This window comes from Argiope bruennichi, chromosome 9, assembly GCF_947563725.1.
Source record: "Argiope bruennichi chromosome 9, qqArgBrue1.1, whole genome shotgun sequence".
Classification (NCBI taxonomy): domain Eukaryota; kingdom Metazoa; phylum Arthropoda; class Arachnida; order Araneae; family Araneidae; genus Argiope; species Argiope bruennichi.
This window is the reverse complement of record NC_079159.1, coordinates 62,680,934-62,698,267: the sequence shown is the minus strand read 5'-3', so window position 1 is coordinate 62,698,267 and position 17,334 is coordinate 62,680,934. Positions and strand designations below refer to the sequence as shown.

Sequence of the window (17,334 nt, the reverse complement as noted above, 5' to 3'; positions counted from 1 at the left end):
CTAGGGAGAAGTATAGAGAAATTTTAGCCGATCAGATCCATCCTATGATGCAAATTTTGTTTCCTGCAAAAGATGGAATTTTCCAGGATGATAATGCTCCTATCCCTGCATCGAGACTTGTTCAATCATATTTTGATGAACACTAGGATGAAGTTAAACATCTGCCTTGGTCCCACAGTCACCCGACCTCAATATAATTGAATCGTTATGATACGGAGCGTTTAATACGGAATCGATATCCTCCACAATTATCTCTCCCAGAACTTTCACAATATATCCAGGAAGAATGGTACAATATTCCTCTAAACACTATTCAACACTTGTATGAATCGATTCCTAGGCGAATCCAAGCGGTATTACATACCAAAGATAGTCCTACACCTTACTAATAAAGGAGTCTTTATAAATCTAAGGTGTTTCTATTATTTTGATAACCACCTGTAAATATTGCATGTATAAAAATCAGATTATAGAAATTTATGCATGAGTGTCAATTTTAGTATCTAAAAATACATTGTTAAAGGAGAAATGCCTAGAATAGAATTTTTATTACAGTCCTTACTCTATGAGAAATCACTTAAGTGTAATTAAACGTATAATTCTAAATAATAAAGGATTTATAAGTTTTAACTTTAAATTTATTTTTAAACCTTTCCGAAGGTTATACTACGAAAGAAAATTCATTAATCATTGTTTTTAGTCATAAATTAGATTTGATTTGCAAAGAAACTGCGCAATTCTCCATCCAAGAAATGGGAATCATATATTCCATTTTAAAGCTTCATCAACCTTTAGTTTCTCACTGGTTGCACATCAACGATTTTCTCAGCTTGATGATTTTATGGATTGAAATTTCATTGCTAAATTAATATGCGTTTGAGGAATGCTTGAAGAGAGTAAAAAAATGGCTCGAGAATTCATTTCTTAGTCCCGCTATGTAAATAAAATAAATGAATATGCTCCAGTTATTTTTAGCCATAACTTATTTGATCAATTCTGGTGATAAATTGATATGTATTTAAGGATAACTAGAAAGAATTAAATGAAATACAATCTGATTTAAAAGAATTGTGATGATTTATAACAATTTATCTCATCATGTATTCATATAATAACAGGCTCTTCAAAGACTTTTTTTTAGTACTTTATATTATTAGTTAAATATAAGGATAATTGTATAATGTGTTTCAGTTTCTTGCTTTAAAGTATTACAGAGAATAGAATAGATTTTTTTTAACATTAAAGTTTAAACATGCGTAGAAGATTTTGCAATTGATTTAGTGATTCCTTTAATAGCATCAATGCTTTTGAAATGGATTTTTTAATTCAACTATCCAGCCAAGCTTACATCATTTTTCCCTGCGTTACTCAATTTTTATAATAAATGTTAAAAATACATACAATTTTCCCCTAGGAAAAATATTTAAATTAAATAATTTTATTCGTTTTTCTGTCTTTATAAGACAGTTAAAAACCGCATTTTTAAAAAGATTTTAAAAATATTTAATAATTAGAAATACCATTTCCAATACCAATATGCTTCTAAATTTCACCAATTGACTCTTTTACCTTCAAAGATTCTTTTTCAGGTTATAATGGCTGTTTTATTTTCAGGACTTTTCAAGGGCTTGCTTTTTCAGTGCTTTATTTTATTAATTAAATATAAAGATTATTGTGTAATATTTTCAATGTATTGTTTTAAAGCATTAAAGAGAAAAGAAAATATCCTTTTTTTACATCAAATTTTAAATATACTTAGATTCATTTTGCAACTGATTTACCGATCCCCTTAGTAGGATCTTTGCTTACAAAAGGTCTTTTTTGTGTGCGCAAAGGATAAAATACTTCAAAAAATTTGCACCCTAAAAATTTCATTTACATTAATAATTAGAATGAAAAATCCGAAAAAGAAAGAAAGAAATCACTCTGAAACCTCTACCAGGCAATATGTTAAAAGTTTAAGTTTCTTTAAAGCTGTGTGTACAGTATTTACGCTTGGCAACGATCCATCATGGAACAGCTGCTACGTCTCTTGCGAGAAGTTAAAACTCATTCGTTTAATCTTTTAATAATTCCCATGCAAATTGAAGTTTCAGTAGCTTTTCACGCAAACGTTGGTAAATGAGAGCCCTGCGCCATATGTTCTTAATAATTTAAATAAAACAACACTTTCAGCAAAGTTATTTCTCAAGCTACATGCACTTTCTCTGGGGTGTAATAGAACTTCGAATATGCATGAAAAGTATTATTTTTAGATTCATTAATATGTTTACCAAATCAATTGAAGTACACAAGTTTTCCGTTTTCAGATTAGTCAGATGGTAGTAAGAAATGATTTATATAATAGGTAATTAACATGGGATATGAATTGTCATATATATATATATATATATATATAATTTCAGAGGACTTTCAAATCGATATCAGCGTCATCAAGAAATGCAGTTATAAAAGGAAAATAAATATTGATAATAAAGTTCTAGAAATTAGTTTTATGTATTAGAGGATGTAAAGAATTATCGTTGGTTTATCAAATTCGTAAGATTAGTTATATCACCTGCCACAGCAAATAACTATTTAAAAGTTTTTTATATGAAATATTAGCAATCGAATATTAATTGAAAAAATATGAGTATTTATATGTGAATAATACTGCATAATGATGGGTTCACGACCTCCATCCTGTAAGCACAAGATATCTTCATTTATAAGTTTCTTCTCTACCAGAATTTTCAGTAATTCAATTGTAATTGAATTTTCAGCAATTCAATTGTAATTGAATTTTCAGCAATTCAATTGTAATTGAATTTTTAGCAATCAGTAAATGAATATTACTGCTATCAGAAATATAATTATGTAACATTCAATTTTGGCTTCCATGTTTGAGGTCCCAATAATGGATGAACAACGGATACAATGAAAGAACAATTTCATCTGTTAAAATCTAGGGGGGCGTATGTAAATATATCCCTCTAGAGTTTGCCTTATTTAGATTTCAAACTATCTCTATCATTATAAAAATGATATGTTTGAAAAAAACGATTTCCCCATGTTTTCTTATCCTAAACCTATCAAAATCGCCATGTTTATATAATATCATTAGACAAATTTAATATCCTTTTATCAATTTAAACATTTAACTTTATTATTCGAGTTTCATTGGCCCTTTCAATTATGTTTTTTTTGCTTATCTTATAATTATATAAATATAAATACTATAATCTGTTTTTAAAAGAAGTGTATGATGCAGTAGCTGAATTTGAAAGCAGATTGTATTGTAATGAAGAAGAGGGCAAAATGAATCAAATCATTCTATAATTAAATGACATTCCAATTTCCAGCAATTGAAATATTTGGCAATTAGAAAGGGAGCCTTAATTTATTTTGTGTTAAAAATTTATTTTATAATATAAAGCTATTACAAATAAGTAGTTTCACATGAAATACTTAATCACTGATTTCGGAAAATACTAGATTAAACGATTTCTTGTGTTTGGGTGATATAATCTTCCAGGCCATTATAAAAACATTTGATAGGATGATTTTTATTAATTTCATGTATATGTGTAATTAAATTATCAGGTTATCGAGCAATTTTTTTCTTGTAAAATTCAAAACAAGTTAAGCTTCACAAAGAAATTTATTTCAACAGAGGTTGAAGTATTTTTATAGGATTATTACAGATGAGAAAATTTGATGCCAAGTTAAAATACTTACAAACAAAATCGTGCCCATTAAATACGTTTTCATCAAATATATTTCATCAGAAAAGCATTTTCTTAATGGTATACGATATCGTTATTGAGATACATTTAAATCCAGTATGAAGAAACCATTCATTTGAAAAAAAAAATATCATTAACTTTAGCAAGAAAATGAATTCTCTATGAAACTTATTTTAATAGGTTTCAGGAACTTCTCCTGGCAAAATATGAAATTACAAATAATTAATTAATTCAGATTATCCCTTTCTAGAAGCTAGAAAAGTAATATATATCTCTAATCTGATTCAAATAAAAATATAACATAACGGAAGTGTTTTTCCAAAAGTACTGAAACATGTTTTAAAATTTTAAGAAACGGCTTATCCTACAAATTCTCTTTAATATTAAATGAACTCAAAGTTGTGAAACTTCACTCTATCATTACTTTGGACATCACATATTAACAATATAAAGTGATTTTTACTCTGCTAGCAGAGTAATCGACTTTGTCTGCCTTTTCATCTCACCAGAGAGCACTTCAGGAATGGGAGATGAGAATTCACAGGTACAGTGTTTTAAATCTCACTTAACCTGATGTGAACGTCACTCATATATAGAACCTTAACTCAGATAGGATAATTATTTGCGAATCCTTTATCTATTTATCCTGATAATATTTTTAAGGTGACATTGTAAATCTCATGCTAAAAACTCTTTAAGTATAACATATTAGGAAACAGACAGAATACTTATTTCAGGTCTTGAAGAGGCGAAATGGCACGAATTGTCAATGTAACATGATTGACATGATTTGTGATGATTTGACATGATTTGTCAATGTAAATTACATGGTCGAAAATTGTAGAGTTTAAAATAATAGGTAACAAGTCGAATGCCCATTAAAAGACAAAATGACCGGATCTTGCGCTACCAGATTTGTCATTGTAAATTACACAGTGGAAAATCATAGTTTAAAGTTATTTGTAATAAATCGAATACTCATTACAAGACAAAAATATTGGATTTTACTTCTTTTGATTGAAAATTGCATGATTGAAAATCGTTTCTGTACCGTTTGACATTTTTATAACATCAAGTAAACAGGCCCTTCTTCTTTATAAATGGATGAGGAATAGACTAAAAATTTAATTCTTATTTAACATACTAATGAAATAGCTGGTTGTTTAACAATCCGGTGTAAATTATATAATCTACGAGTACAATACTCTCACCTTTCCCACTGACTTTTGGTTTTCGAAAAATAATTAAATCAGGTTAATCATATAGAATTACATAATTAAAATTTATAGTAATAAATATGCATCTTATCAATTTTTCACAATAAATTGTTATAATTACAGAATGATTTTGTATTCAATCCTCTATTATTAACCATTAATGTACATATTATAATCGAAATAAAAATCATTATTAGTTCTCCAAAATGAAGAATCATTTCAAATAAGTTATAAGATACAACGTCAATAACATTGAATTAAACTATTATTAAATAAAAATAATTATTGAATTTGCCTCAAATTATTTTTAATTGATATTTTGAACAGTTATTTCTCAAAATATCGTAATATTGTGACATCATCATATCATAAAATTAATATCACAAAAATAAAGTGGGAATAATTTCAAAAAAATGGTCATCAGATTGTAAATTTCATTGCTTGAATATTATTAATATTTTTTCAAATAAACTTATAATATTTAACTTTGCAAAGATTTTTACTGTCTCTTGCTTATGAATTAAAATCCAGAACACTTTATTGATATTAAGAACGTTAGCTCTGTTTAATAAATAATATAACGCAACGTTAAAAACATTTAACTCTGAGTATGAACAAAATTTTTAAAAAATACAATCCTGAATCTTTAAATTAAGAAGGAAAGTAATCCAACGAAAATGATGAAGTCTTCACTTTACAAGATTATTCTGTAGCTAAAATGCTATTAGAGTAATTACCATTTCATGAAGTTATGAAAAATAATATCTCCAGACATAAATTAACCAATTATATTTAATGATGCTTTTAATCATGGGGCAGAAACAATTCACCAAGTTCTTAAAATTAAGTATCGTAATAAATTTACTTTTTATTGTTCGAACGCATTTCCGGAACTATTTATGAAGCTGAACAAAATTGAGCCAATTGTCCCAGAAAAGACTATACATTGAAGAAACAATAAACGAGATTAAAAAATTCGATATAACTTCGAAATTCGATAATCGATATAAATGGAGAGGATAAAAGAGATTTCGATTCAGACTTTCTTTAATAAATTCTTTAAAGCATTGTAACTAAATTTTATGTATCGATAAAATATTAATAATAATTGTTATTTTATATGAAAATTGCAAGAATATCAAAAATTGCAGGAATGTGATCTGCTGACTACCTTGAATAAACTCAATCTTCCCATATAAAAATTAAAGAAGCTATATGAAACAATCATTTATCTATTTGAAACAATAATATTTAAAGCTATTTGAAACAATAATATTTAAAGCTATTTGAAACAATAATATTTAAAGCTATTTGAAACAATAATATTTAAACAATCTTATTTTTAGTTTATTTTTTTACAAACTATCATTTACGAAATAATTTATTTTTAAGCACACTTACTCAATTAGACTATTTTCGTGAATATTTAATGAAATTAGTTCTCTTTTCATGAATATTTAATGAAATTAGTTCTATTTTCATGAATATTTAAAGAAATTAGTTTTATTTTCATGAATATTTAAGGAAATTAGTTCTATTTTCATGAATATTTAATTTAGAATAAGATTTTTCACACCTGTTTGGGCTTACAGTTTTGCAGAATTGTACATTATCTTTGACAATAAATTTTATTATTATCAAATAATTAATTAAGTTAAAGTTTGATTTGACCAGGTGATTTAAAGAACAATCAATTGCAAAACATTTCTAATACCGAATAATGAATTAAAGAATCAGAAATCGGAAGTAATCAAACTTTTTAAAATGCTATGTTTATAACACAGAAAAAATATTTTGCCAAAAAAAAAAATAGTGTTCATAAATTTATTTTTAATACATCAACTTAATCGATAATTTATTAAGATTTAGAGAACTGCATATCGAAATTTATTTGGGCAATATGATACATTATTAGAAATTTGTTCGAAAAAAATAAAATTACTGATAATGAATATGCATAGTTATTGTCATTTCAATTTATACGTGTTCTTAGAATAATTAGTTCTTATCATTCGAATTCAGGCTTAAGGAGGACATTAACAGACGTTTCTTTCTCAATAAAATATGTTTCCTGAAAATTATTTTACATTTTATTTTAATAATGCTAAAGCCTTTATGATTAAATTATAAAATTATTAATTGGTTTATTATAATTTTTATTGTATTCATTGAGCCAAAATAAGTTTTTGAATATAGGTATTTATTTTTAGGGATTTTAGCCATGTTAGAATTTTAATCCGGTTGGAATTCTGACTTTTTTTAAAAAAATTTTTATTCATATACATTCTGGTTACCTGAATTAGTTCCTGAACTCGTCTCTTGGATTTTTTTAATCATTGATGACACTTTACGCTTAATTTTATTAAATTTGCACATGGGTTTCATTGTAATTTTGTATGCGAGTGTGCGTGTAAAAAGGTTATATAGCAATATAATTTTTGCATTTCAAAAAATATGCATATGTTTGAAATTCTTTTCTTCATAACTCTCGACTCACTTTATTAAAATCAGAGATTTTCGCTGCTTTTCTAGCATAAATAAAAAAGAATGAAGCCAAGGAGAATTAGATTTAAACAAACTGTAATCACACCATTTAAAATCTTCAGATTTGTTTCCCCCTTAGACTGAACCTAACGATGCTCCCTTACTTTCTAATGCAAGAATATCAAATATTGTTATGTGATCATTCTTACAACCTTTAAGGTAAACGTACAAACTAGAAGCTTTTTTTAAAAATTTTAACTTTAAAAATCCAGTTTTTTCACAGTAGGTCATTAATATATGTTTAAACTCATTTCAGGGAGAAAAAACGATATTACACTAATTATTAATTAATTAAATAATATTTAATGAGCTAAATAGCCTATTTTTTTTTAAACATGATATCTTAAATTCTAATTTTTACAGACACACAATTCTAGTTGGAAATTATGCCTAATATTAGTCTTCATGTTGTCTGCCTCAATAACGTTATAAAAATACATAGGTTTTTTTTTTAATTTTTTCATCAACGATGAATAGAAAAAGCGAGAATTTTTCTGTAATTTTAAATTTTAAATAGCAATTAAAAATTTATTTCTTTAAAAATAACTTTGATTGAGGCACAAAATATCCGCTACTTCATATAGATTATTTTGATATATAAATAATTGTATTTGGTTAATTTCTTGTTGAGTTATGATTATTTGAATGAAGTAGCATAGTGGAAAAGTATCATTCTTCATAAAATGAGTTTTAAAGAAACTGTAACTATAGTTTTTAATGAAAGCACCTCAAGAAAAATCATTATAACTCGAGAAATATTTCAAATATTGACAACATCTTGGTATCGTTTGAAAGCAAAAGGATCAGAGAACATTATTAAGTAATAAAAAAATATTCGAAATTTTGACCGATTTTCGAAGTTTCAAATGTGTGCATACACCTTAATTTTAATTTTTAAACCATTTCATTATTTTAATACTTAGAATTACTAAAATCCACATTAGTGGATGAAAAAATTTAAAGTGAACAAAAACCAATCAGCGTATCAAAAATTATCAGATAAATTATTACTTCCGTATCCGATAAGGAGGATAAAAAACATGTATGGTCACATGGGGACTTTGCCAAATATCAAGGTCAAATCTCGATTATAAAATGATTTCAAGTATAAAACCAGCTCAAAGATATATCCTTATATTTGTGACAATAATAAAAATAGCACAGGATCAAAAACCTAACATGAGTAATTAAATGCTTAAAGAAAACAGAAACAAAAAATAAAATAACTATCAAATACATAGCACTGAATAATTGGAGTTTCAATCTGATGAATTAAAACAAAACAAAAATAAAATTACAAAATTAATTCAGAAAAATTTTCGAAAAATTCTTCTAGATATATGTTTAAATAAAGTATAGGAATTAAAATAATGACTGTCTCATGTGAAAAACTTGTCTGGTATACCACATTTAGTTTCTATCTGAAGTATAAGGTGATATTTTAAATAATTTAACAAATGAGTTGCAGATGGTAACAACAGATGCTGAGGTCTCTTCAGAGCTGGTCGTCACTCTTATAAATGAGTTTCATTAAAAATCGGATCTTCTACTAACAAAATGTTAACAACATATCTCTGGTTTCAAGAGACATATTCATATAATTATCTTACGTAAACGATTTAATTTACATTAAAACAATATATTTCTAACCGGATGATATCAATAACAAAAGTAAAATTGGAAAACGAATATTAAAGATCGGAAAGATGAATTCGAATCAAAAGCCATATCACTGTTCTCATGAGAAATATAATTCATAAGTTATTTAATTTTTATCGCCATAAAACAAAATGTTGCATTTTAGATCTTCTTGTCGATTCTGCTTCCAATCTAAATTTTCTGACGGTTTTTCTAGATTATAATTTCAATAGATTAATCTGGTTTTCTGCTTTGAAATAAATCGTTTGAAAATTTCTTAATATTATTGAATTATGTTTTATTTACAAGTTCCTCCGTAAGCATTTCGAAAAACATAATCAGGAGAAAGAGGTCAATAGTTTGTGATTACCGTGATTACCGTTTTTAGAAGTAACATTCTAACTAAACTAAACATGACTAAAACTCCTATTCATTCTAGACCATAGCATCTAGAATGAATGAGGTTTTTCTTGTAACTATTCAAGAAGATCTGCATCTTCCTCGACGTTCAACGCCCACTCTTCGCCCTAAGAACAAATTCAGTAAGGACTTGTAAAAAAAGTAGCTTTTCTTTCTTAAAGAAGTTATTTATAGTTTTCAATATAAAAGCACCGGATAAAAGATTAGATTGCGTGCTTACGTCTTTGACATCTGAAAAGCTGAATGGCGAAATGATTGACGCTTCAAAAATTAGAAGCTTCATTTTGTCAAGAACAGAATATTGTGATATTATACAACAATCCATGTTTTCTCTAGGTGCATTCTATTAAAATATTATGACGAATGAATATATATATCTATATATCTATATCTATATCTATATCTATCTATCTATATATATATATATATATATATATATATATATATATATATAGTGTACGTATTAAAAGTCTATAAAGCAAAAAAAAACCCTCTAAAACAAATCTTGGAATGATTTTATATAATTAATATAATTAAACATTAATAGCATTTTAACTTAACATAATAGCATAAATAGCATAGCATAATAGCATAAAACTTAAAGCATTTTAATAGTTTTATATATGACATTTTTAAATCCTGTTGAGATTTATTTAGCGCCTTGTGTTTCAAAGAAAGCTGAATATTCTTGTCTTTACTTGTACATGATTCATCTATACATGCTCAACTTTAGTTTGACAGTTATATTTTTGTAGAGAACTTATAAAAAATTATTATTTTTAGTCACATATATCACAATCTGCTAAAAATTCAATATTATTCAATAGTTATTTTTCAATCTTACCGCTCTTCTTTACAGAATAAGTATCTTTTAAAATCATGCAACTTTGATTCATTGCATAATTTAACGTTGCAAAACGGTGAAAGTGTTAAAAAAATGTTCACAAGTTTTAAAGATGCGGTTTAAAATATAAAAAAATGACTTGTTTTAATACTTAGTTCTTATTTTATAATATTTTTTAATCTCCCTAGAATCTTTTTTTTTTTTACTTTCCTTGAATAACCAAAACACTGGTTTCAATTTTCTCGAAAATTGTCCATTTTTATACAACATTTTGTATATTATACCAAAATAATAATTGAAATTAAGATTTAAACATAGCACGGCAGAATATATGTTCTTATACCAGTTACGGGGATTTATTAATCATAATGAAAAATGGTGAAATGCCATTTCATACATATTTCTTAGTCAGTTTTAATTTTGTCAAATTTAAATGTTACGTTTAAAGGATTTTAGTTTAAATAAAATTTGCTACAATCTTATATTTTTATCAAATTTTCCTTTTCAATTTTTTTTTCTAAATATTTTCTCAATCTTTTTCATTTCAGATTTTAGATGCCAATGCACGTAGCAGCAGCCTTTTCCATTATCTGCACTGCCTGTAGCATCACCATGGCAGTTGCAGACACCACCGTTTATTACATTCACAAACCATCCATCCCGATGACCTTAAAGGACACCAACGCCACCTTCATGGAGAGGAATCTACAGACGGACCAACCGACTTTGCATCCGGGTCACGAAGCTATCCTTGAAATGCACGCAAATAGCGAGGCAAGTGCTCTCTTCTACGTCGTGGTGGTGCTGGTGCTCTACGTTCTGGCCCTGATCGCAGTGCTCACCAAATACCTGCGGACAGAGCGCTACGATAATCGCCTGACACGACTCTACGAAGAATTCATCAGTCGAGACCGATACGCTAACAGAGTGGCTAAAAGGGATCCTCCTGCTCCTCCAGTAAACCAGCAGAAGCCTCCGAAGATCGAAGAGCAGAAGCAAAATCTAGTGGTCAAGATGGCCAATCCGGAATTTGTTGTTTAAAGGAGCATCTTTGATATTGGGATGAGAAATCAAAGAATGTATGATTTAATGTCAATTAAAGGTCATCTGCTTCGAGAATTTTCGGAACACTTCGTTGTTATTATCAAAAGCAAATTTTTTTAAGAAGTAATACAAAATGTTTTATTTCATCCAAGGACTTTTCTTACTGATGAATAATGCTGAATTATTCTGTGAATCCAAGGACCATTCTTCCTGATGAATAATGCTGAAAAATTCTGTCAATCCAAGGACCTTTCTTCCTGATGAATAATGCTGTCATTAAAATGTGTATTGTGACTTTCGTCAGTGTTTGTGGATTTAAATAAGTTAAGTTATCACCGAGTGGGAGTAAATGATGCTCTTTACAGAATTTTTTCAGCAAATTTATGAAGATAATGTTGGCTAAAATGCAACTAATAGATTGCAGGTATCAGACTTTATCGATACTGGGGCAATTGCAAAACTTTCATCGATTGCTCACTTTAGTCGATGCTGTACAATATTCCCGTATAACACTGATCATTAAATCAGATAACTGGAAAGTTAATGTTGTATACATCCTTTGCTTTTCATTATCTTACATTTTCAGCAATACGTTGAAACACCAGACTTTTTAAAACTTATTACTTTCAGATAATTTTTATCACAATAAGCATCTTACAGTGTTTAAGAACATAACTTTTTAACCACACAAAGAAAAATGATGAACATAAAAAAGCAAAAGTTATCATTTTTATTTTAAAATTACTTCCAAAACATCCAGGTGCTAAGATTTGACAAAAACTAAAGTAGAAGAGCATTTTCTTCACAAATATTTGAATTAAACAGACAAAATTGGATAGCCATACTTCTATTCCACTTGTGTTTTTTCACTGAAAAACATATTTTATGTAAATATTTAACCCTCTTCCCCTATTAGGACAGAGTGTAGCTCAAAATTTGAGAAAAATAGAATATTCATTCGTTTCAATACAGGTATTTATCTATCCAGAATTTTAATCTGAAATAAACGCCTTTAAATTAAATGAATGACATCTGTGGCATAAAGAAATCACCTAGAAAGAAATAGAACCTGAAAATCCATTTTTACAATCAGTTTTCCATGGAGGCCCGGTTACTTCATTTTCAAGATCTAAATTTGTCTGCTAAGGAACTTTTTCTATATAATGAAAACGCTAAACGACTATCTGTTTCATCTTGTACTTTTCAGATAAAGTCAAAGATTTCAAGCAAACAATCCATCACTTATACAGTACCAAAGTGCATAGTAATTAGCTTGACGTTTTATTACAGCATATTCATATCAAAGTACTGTTTCTATGTTGCTCATGGGCTCTGTACTGTCTTCATGAAGTTATAAGACCTAGAAAAATGCACAATGGAAAAAATTCCTAAGCAGCTAAGATTTCACAAACTGGCTATTGCGAAATTATACTCTGTCCACCAAGAAGATGATTTCTACTTCAAAGGTGTTTTTAAAACAATTCAGATTTACGAACTCTAGCGTAAATGAATAATCAGCATTATTCACCATCTTCTCACATTTTGATCATCGCTATTCAATGACCTATGTGGAGACGCTATGTCCAAGTCATAGCAGGATTTCATCACCCTCTCCCCGTCGTCATCAGTCACTCAAAAAGTGTATGGCAAAGAGTGTATTGTGAATTTATTTGCTTCTTTATCATAATTGACTGCATAAAGGCACTAACTTTTTTGTCTTCATGGCTCCTCCTAACGCCCTATGTATCTCTATCTAACGCCTGGACTGCACCCATCTACCCCGAACTATACAGACGTCTTCTTTCCCTTCGCTACGCCACTGTCGCTTCTTTATAATCTTTATATATCATGGATGATGTTGTCCCCGATTTGCACTTTCTGAACTCTACTTCAGTATTGTGGATGGATGAACAATATGGATTGAACTTACACGATGAGCTCCTTTTATAATTAAACAGAGTGTAAAAGACAATTTTTAATGTGACATTAAAGTTTTGATGTTTGGTGTTAGTTCTGATACTTTTTTTTAATATTTGACTCAAATATTTCGCATCATCAAAGGAGTAAGGAAGATACTCAGACCGAGGTTCAAATCATTTGTACTACAAACTACATAGTTCGCGTCTGACTAATGGATAATGCTATTTGTGAAGGATATCTTTCAAGCTAAACTCAGATTCATGGAATATTTTCTTAACACAAGTTAAATTATTAAAATTTGAAAATTAGTTACTTAATTTAGAAGAAATGACAGTTTTTTTTTAAGTTCTAGGAAAACATATGATTCTAAGATTACATTAAAAACAAAATTATCAGATTTCCAAGTTATATGTCTTCGTTTTATTTTTGCTTTTACTTTATAAATAAAAATCATCATATACTATAAAAAAAATAATGTTTCATTACGAAGTGCATTAAAAAATTAAAACTTTTATATTTTCGAAATATTTCAGATTTATTTAAATATAGTTGAAAAATTAATGTTCCTCTTTAAAGTGATAGAAACTTATGCAACTTTTAGGAAATTAAGTCATTTAAAATTGAAGCCGTTACTATTAATTTCATTTTATAAAGAAAAGTTTGGTTTATATTCAATTTCATGGAGACATAATTTATACATCTGTAAATATGCACAAAAGATATCAAAATTTTCCTATTAAGAAACTTTTTGTTGACATTTAAAAATAGCTAGAAATAAAGCATTCAATTCAAAATCTTTTATAGAATTTTTGTCAAGAAAAAGAGTTCTTTTATCGTTTTTAGGAATATTTTAGATTTAAAAATATTTATTTATACTTCTCAGTCTATTGTTGTGCCTGTGTGAGTATAGTCACATTTTAAAAAGTTAGAAAGCTAATATTTTTAGTATTTTTCATACTAAATTCTTTTAATATTCTTATTTTCACTTCTTTTGCCGAATATTTTTTCTTTTTTCCTTTTAGTACAGAAAAGCCTCCTTTCATGAAAGCTTCTTTTCATTATTTTAGAATTTTTATCTGATAAAAATCAACTCTCTGTCTATTTCATTATTGATTAACGATAGTTTAAGTTTTGGATACTGTAGCATTGCTTAAACCTCAAACAATTAAACAAAAGGTATCCATGAAATTCATATATTTCGAGCTTCCAATTTTATGCTTTTGATATTTAATGAATGTGCATTTTATGATAGATATGCATATTAACTGAAACACTGAAAATTGCCCAGTACTTTATTTTTCAGAAATGCTTTCTATTTTTAAATTACAACCTGCTTACTGAAGAAAGCTTAAAAAAATGGGGAATTCAAGTCCTACTCTGAGACAAACGGCAATATCAAAATAGTTTGCGAAAGAATTTATTTCAGAATTCTGGGTCTAGATTGTAAATTTCAGAACCAATAAAGTATTTTATAAAGTTTCTATTAGGAATATAGGAGGAATTAATCTTCTATCAAGAAGGAGTAAAAATGCTGGAGATAAATTAAATTAAGTTTAAGAATAAAATAATGACGTATAGAATGAGTAAGATTCATTTGGAGCCATGTTCATCCTTGGCAAAACTTAAATATATGTAACTTATGTGTATTAAATATATAAGCATTGTATCCTTGGCTAAACGGTATATCCTCAGCCATAGATATAATTTAAAGTAATTCAAGGCATAGCAATAAAAATGTTTAAAACTTACCAAAATTTGATGCAACAAGCAAAACTGGATCATAAACCTTTTAAAAAAACCAAGAATGAAAGTAATCATAATTTAAAATGGGAAATGTCAAATAAAGGGAATAAAAATATAGATGGTAAATTTCACTCACCACAGAAATAAAGATGAGGAATAGTTTCACAAATGCATACAAGAGACATTTTTAAAAAATCTGTCGACCAGAATTAAAAATAAGATATTCTATCAGGGTGCGGTAATTGTAAAATCGTTATGATATTTTGGACACAATATGGGCACTCTTACTCTACAGGTGATATACTTGTAAGTGAAGTGAACATATCCTGTGCGAAAGCCAATCAATGTGACATCGAAGTCTTGTATAGGAAGGGCAAATCAAAAGGTATTGGAAAGTTTGACGGAATGTAATTTATTGTGGATCTCTAGATTCCACTTTCCCTGTCAATTAGAAAAAAAGGAATGACCAATAGAATTCTAAACGTCACAGTATGGAAGTACTTTTGAAAAAAGAGAAGAAGCTGATTTTGTAGCATAGCTGGCCATTTCATTACCATTAAGAGCTTTAGAAGATCTGTCAAAATGTAATTCGACATTCAATATATTTTCAAAATTCAATCATGCTTTCATAGTTAAAGACACTTAGACGATGTCTAACCGTTCTAAATATTTCCTTATATTCAGTATTACTCCTGAATATTTTTGAAACAAGAGTTATGATAATTTGGGATAGTTATGATAATTCTTCAGAATAATTAAATAAAGCAGCAAATTTCAGGGTATTTTGTTGAGTCAAATGGATGAATTTGTCTAAAGAGATTGCTACAGATTGCTAAAGGATTTTTTAACATTTAAACTGTCAATAAAACATCAAATATACCTCTGTACTAAATGTTTAACAATTTTCTTTACAACAATTTAGATTCTTAGACAATACACTATTCTTCATTCTTCAATTTCAGTTTTTAAATGCGATAAATAAAATATAATATGTTAATACATGTGTTTTCCACGATTTAACATAGTAATTTTACATTTATGCATAAGAATTATCAAAGAGAAATAATGTAATAGTTAAAAATTGGCATCCAGAATTAGATTTTCTCCAAACTAGGTTACCTAGGCGGACTATTAAATAATAAATATTTAAATATCTTGGCATGATACTATATTTTGTTCTTCAATTTCAATCTTTAAATGCGATACGTAAGATATAATTCAATGTTCATACGCACTGCTTCTAAGATTTAACAAATAATTATTATTTTTCTGCATACAATGTATAAAAGAAATAATATTGTAAGAATTAAACTTCTTCACCAGGAATTTAATTTTCTGCAAATTAAGTTGCCTAAATTGAATACAAAACGATATTAAACAAATATTTAGACTTATGTGTGCAGGTATCGCATTTTGATTACCTGTTCCATTTCTTAAAACCGGTACTTCAATTATAACCAGATGTTAAGACGCTTTCCACAATTTAACAAGAAATTTTACTTTTCTATGTACGAAATATACAAGAGAGATTATTTGCATCGAAATTTTTATGTTCTTTCCTTTTAAGATGTTCCCGAGTAAGAAAATCATTTTTAAAAAATGACCGTCAGTCTATCTGTAAACAAGAATCTCAAAATATAGGTGGCCTAACGGATGAAATCCAGAATTTCATTTTCGCCAAATTAAGCTACTTAAATAGAATACAAAAGGATTTCATATAACAAGTATTCAGATACCTATGTGAGGTGTTGCATTTTGATTTACAATTCCATTTTTTAAAAACGGAATTTCAGTAATAAATGTACGTTAAGACGCCTTCTACAATTTAACAAAGATATTTTTTTTTATGCACGAAATATACAAAAGAGAATTTGAATAGGGAGTTTTATGCTTTCCGCGTTTAAGATCTCCTTGTGTAAGAAAAACCATTTTTCAAAACTGCTCATCTATCTATCTGTAAACAAGAAAGTAAAAATGTAGATACTGACTGAAGGAACTCGGTGTGATGTTTTTCATCAAGATTGTAGATTTCTTTCAAATTTTGTATTCTTGCCTAAGGAAAGACTGTCAGTCTATCTATTTGTTAACTTGTATGTGAACCACAATTCACACGCAAACATACATAAAAAAACGGCGATATGGATGAAAGACATTTGTCATAGGGTTTCCCTCCATATAATTTCAATATGAAATAATTTTGAATATACCCAGCCAAAATGTAGTTATCTGTTAGTCGGTC

At 27.8% G+C, this 17,334-nt stretch overlaps 1 protein-coding gene across 1 annotated transcript in view; it reads left to right on the top strand.

Annotated features, from left to right (window-relative positions):
* The window catches only part of LOC129984519 (uncharacterized), a 66,852-nt gene extending 53,441 nt beyond the window's left edge, over positions 1 to 13,411 (top strand). Inside the window, exon 2 of the mRNA XM_056094412.1 lies at positions 10,937 to 13,411. Coding sequence (XP_055950387.1) covers positions 10,944 to 11,429 — 486 coding nt within the window. The 5' untranslated portion in view covers positions 10,937 to 10,943 and the 3' untranslated portion in view covers positions 11,430 to 13,411. The remainder of the gene's footprint in view (positions 1 to 10,936) is intronic.
* Positions 13,412 to 17,334: the final 3,923 nt, after the last annotated feature.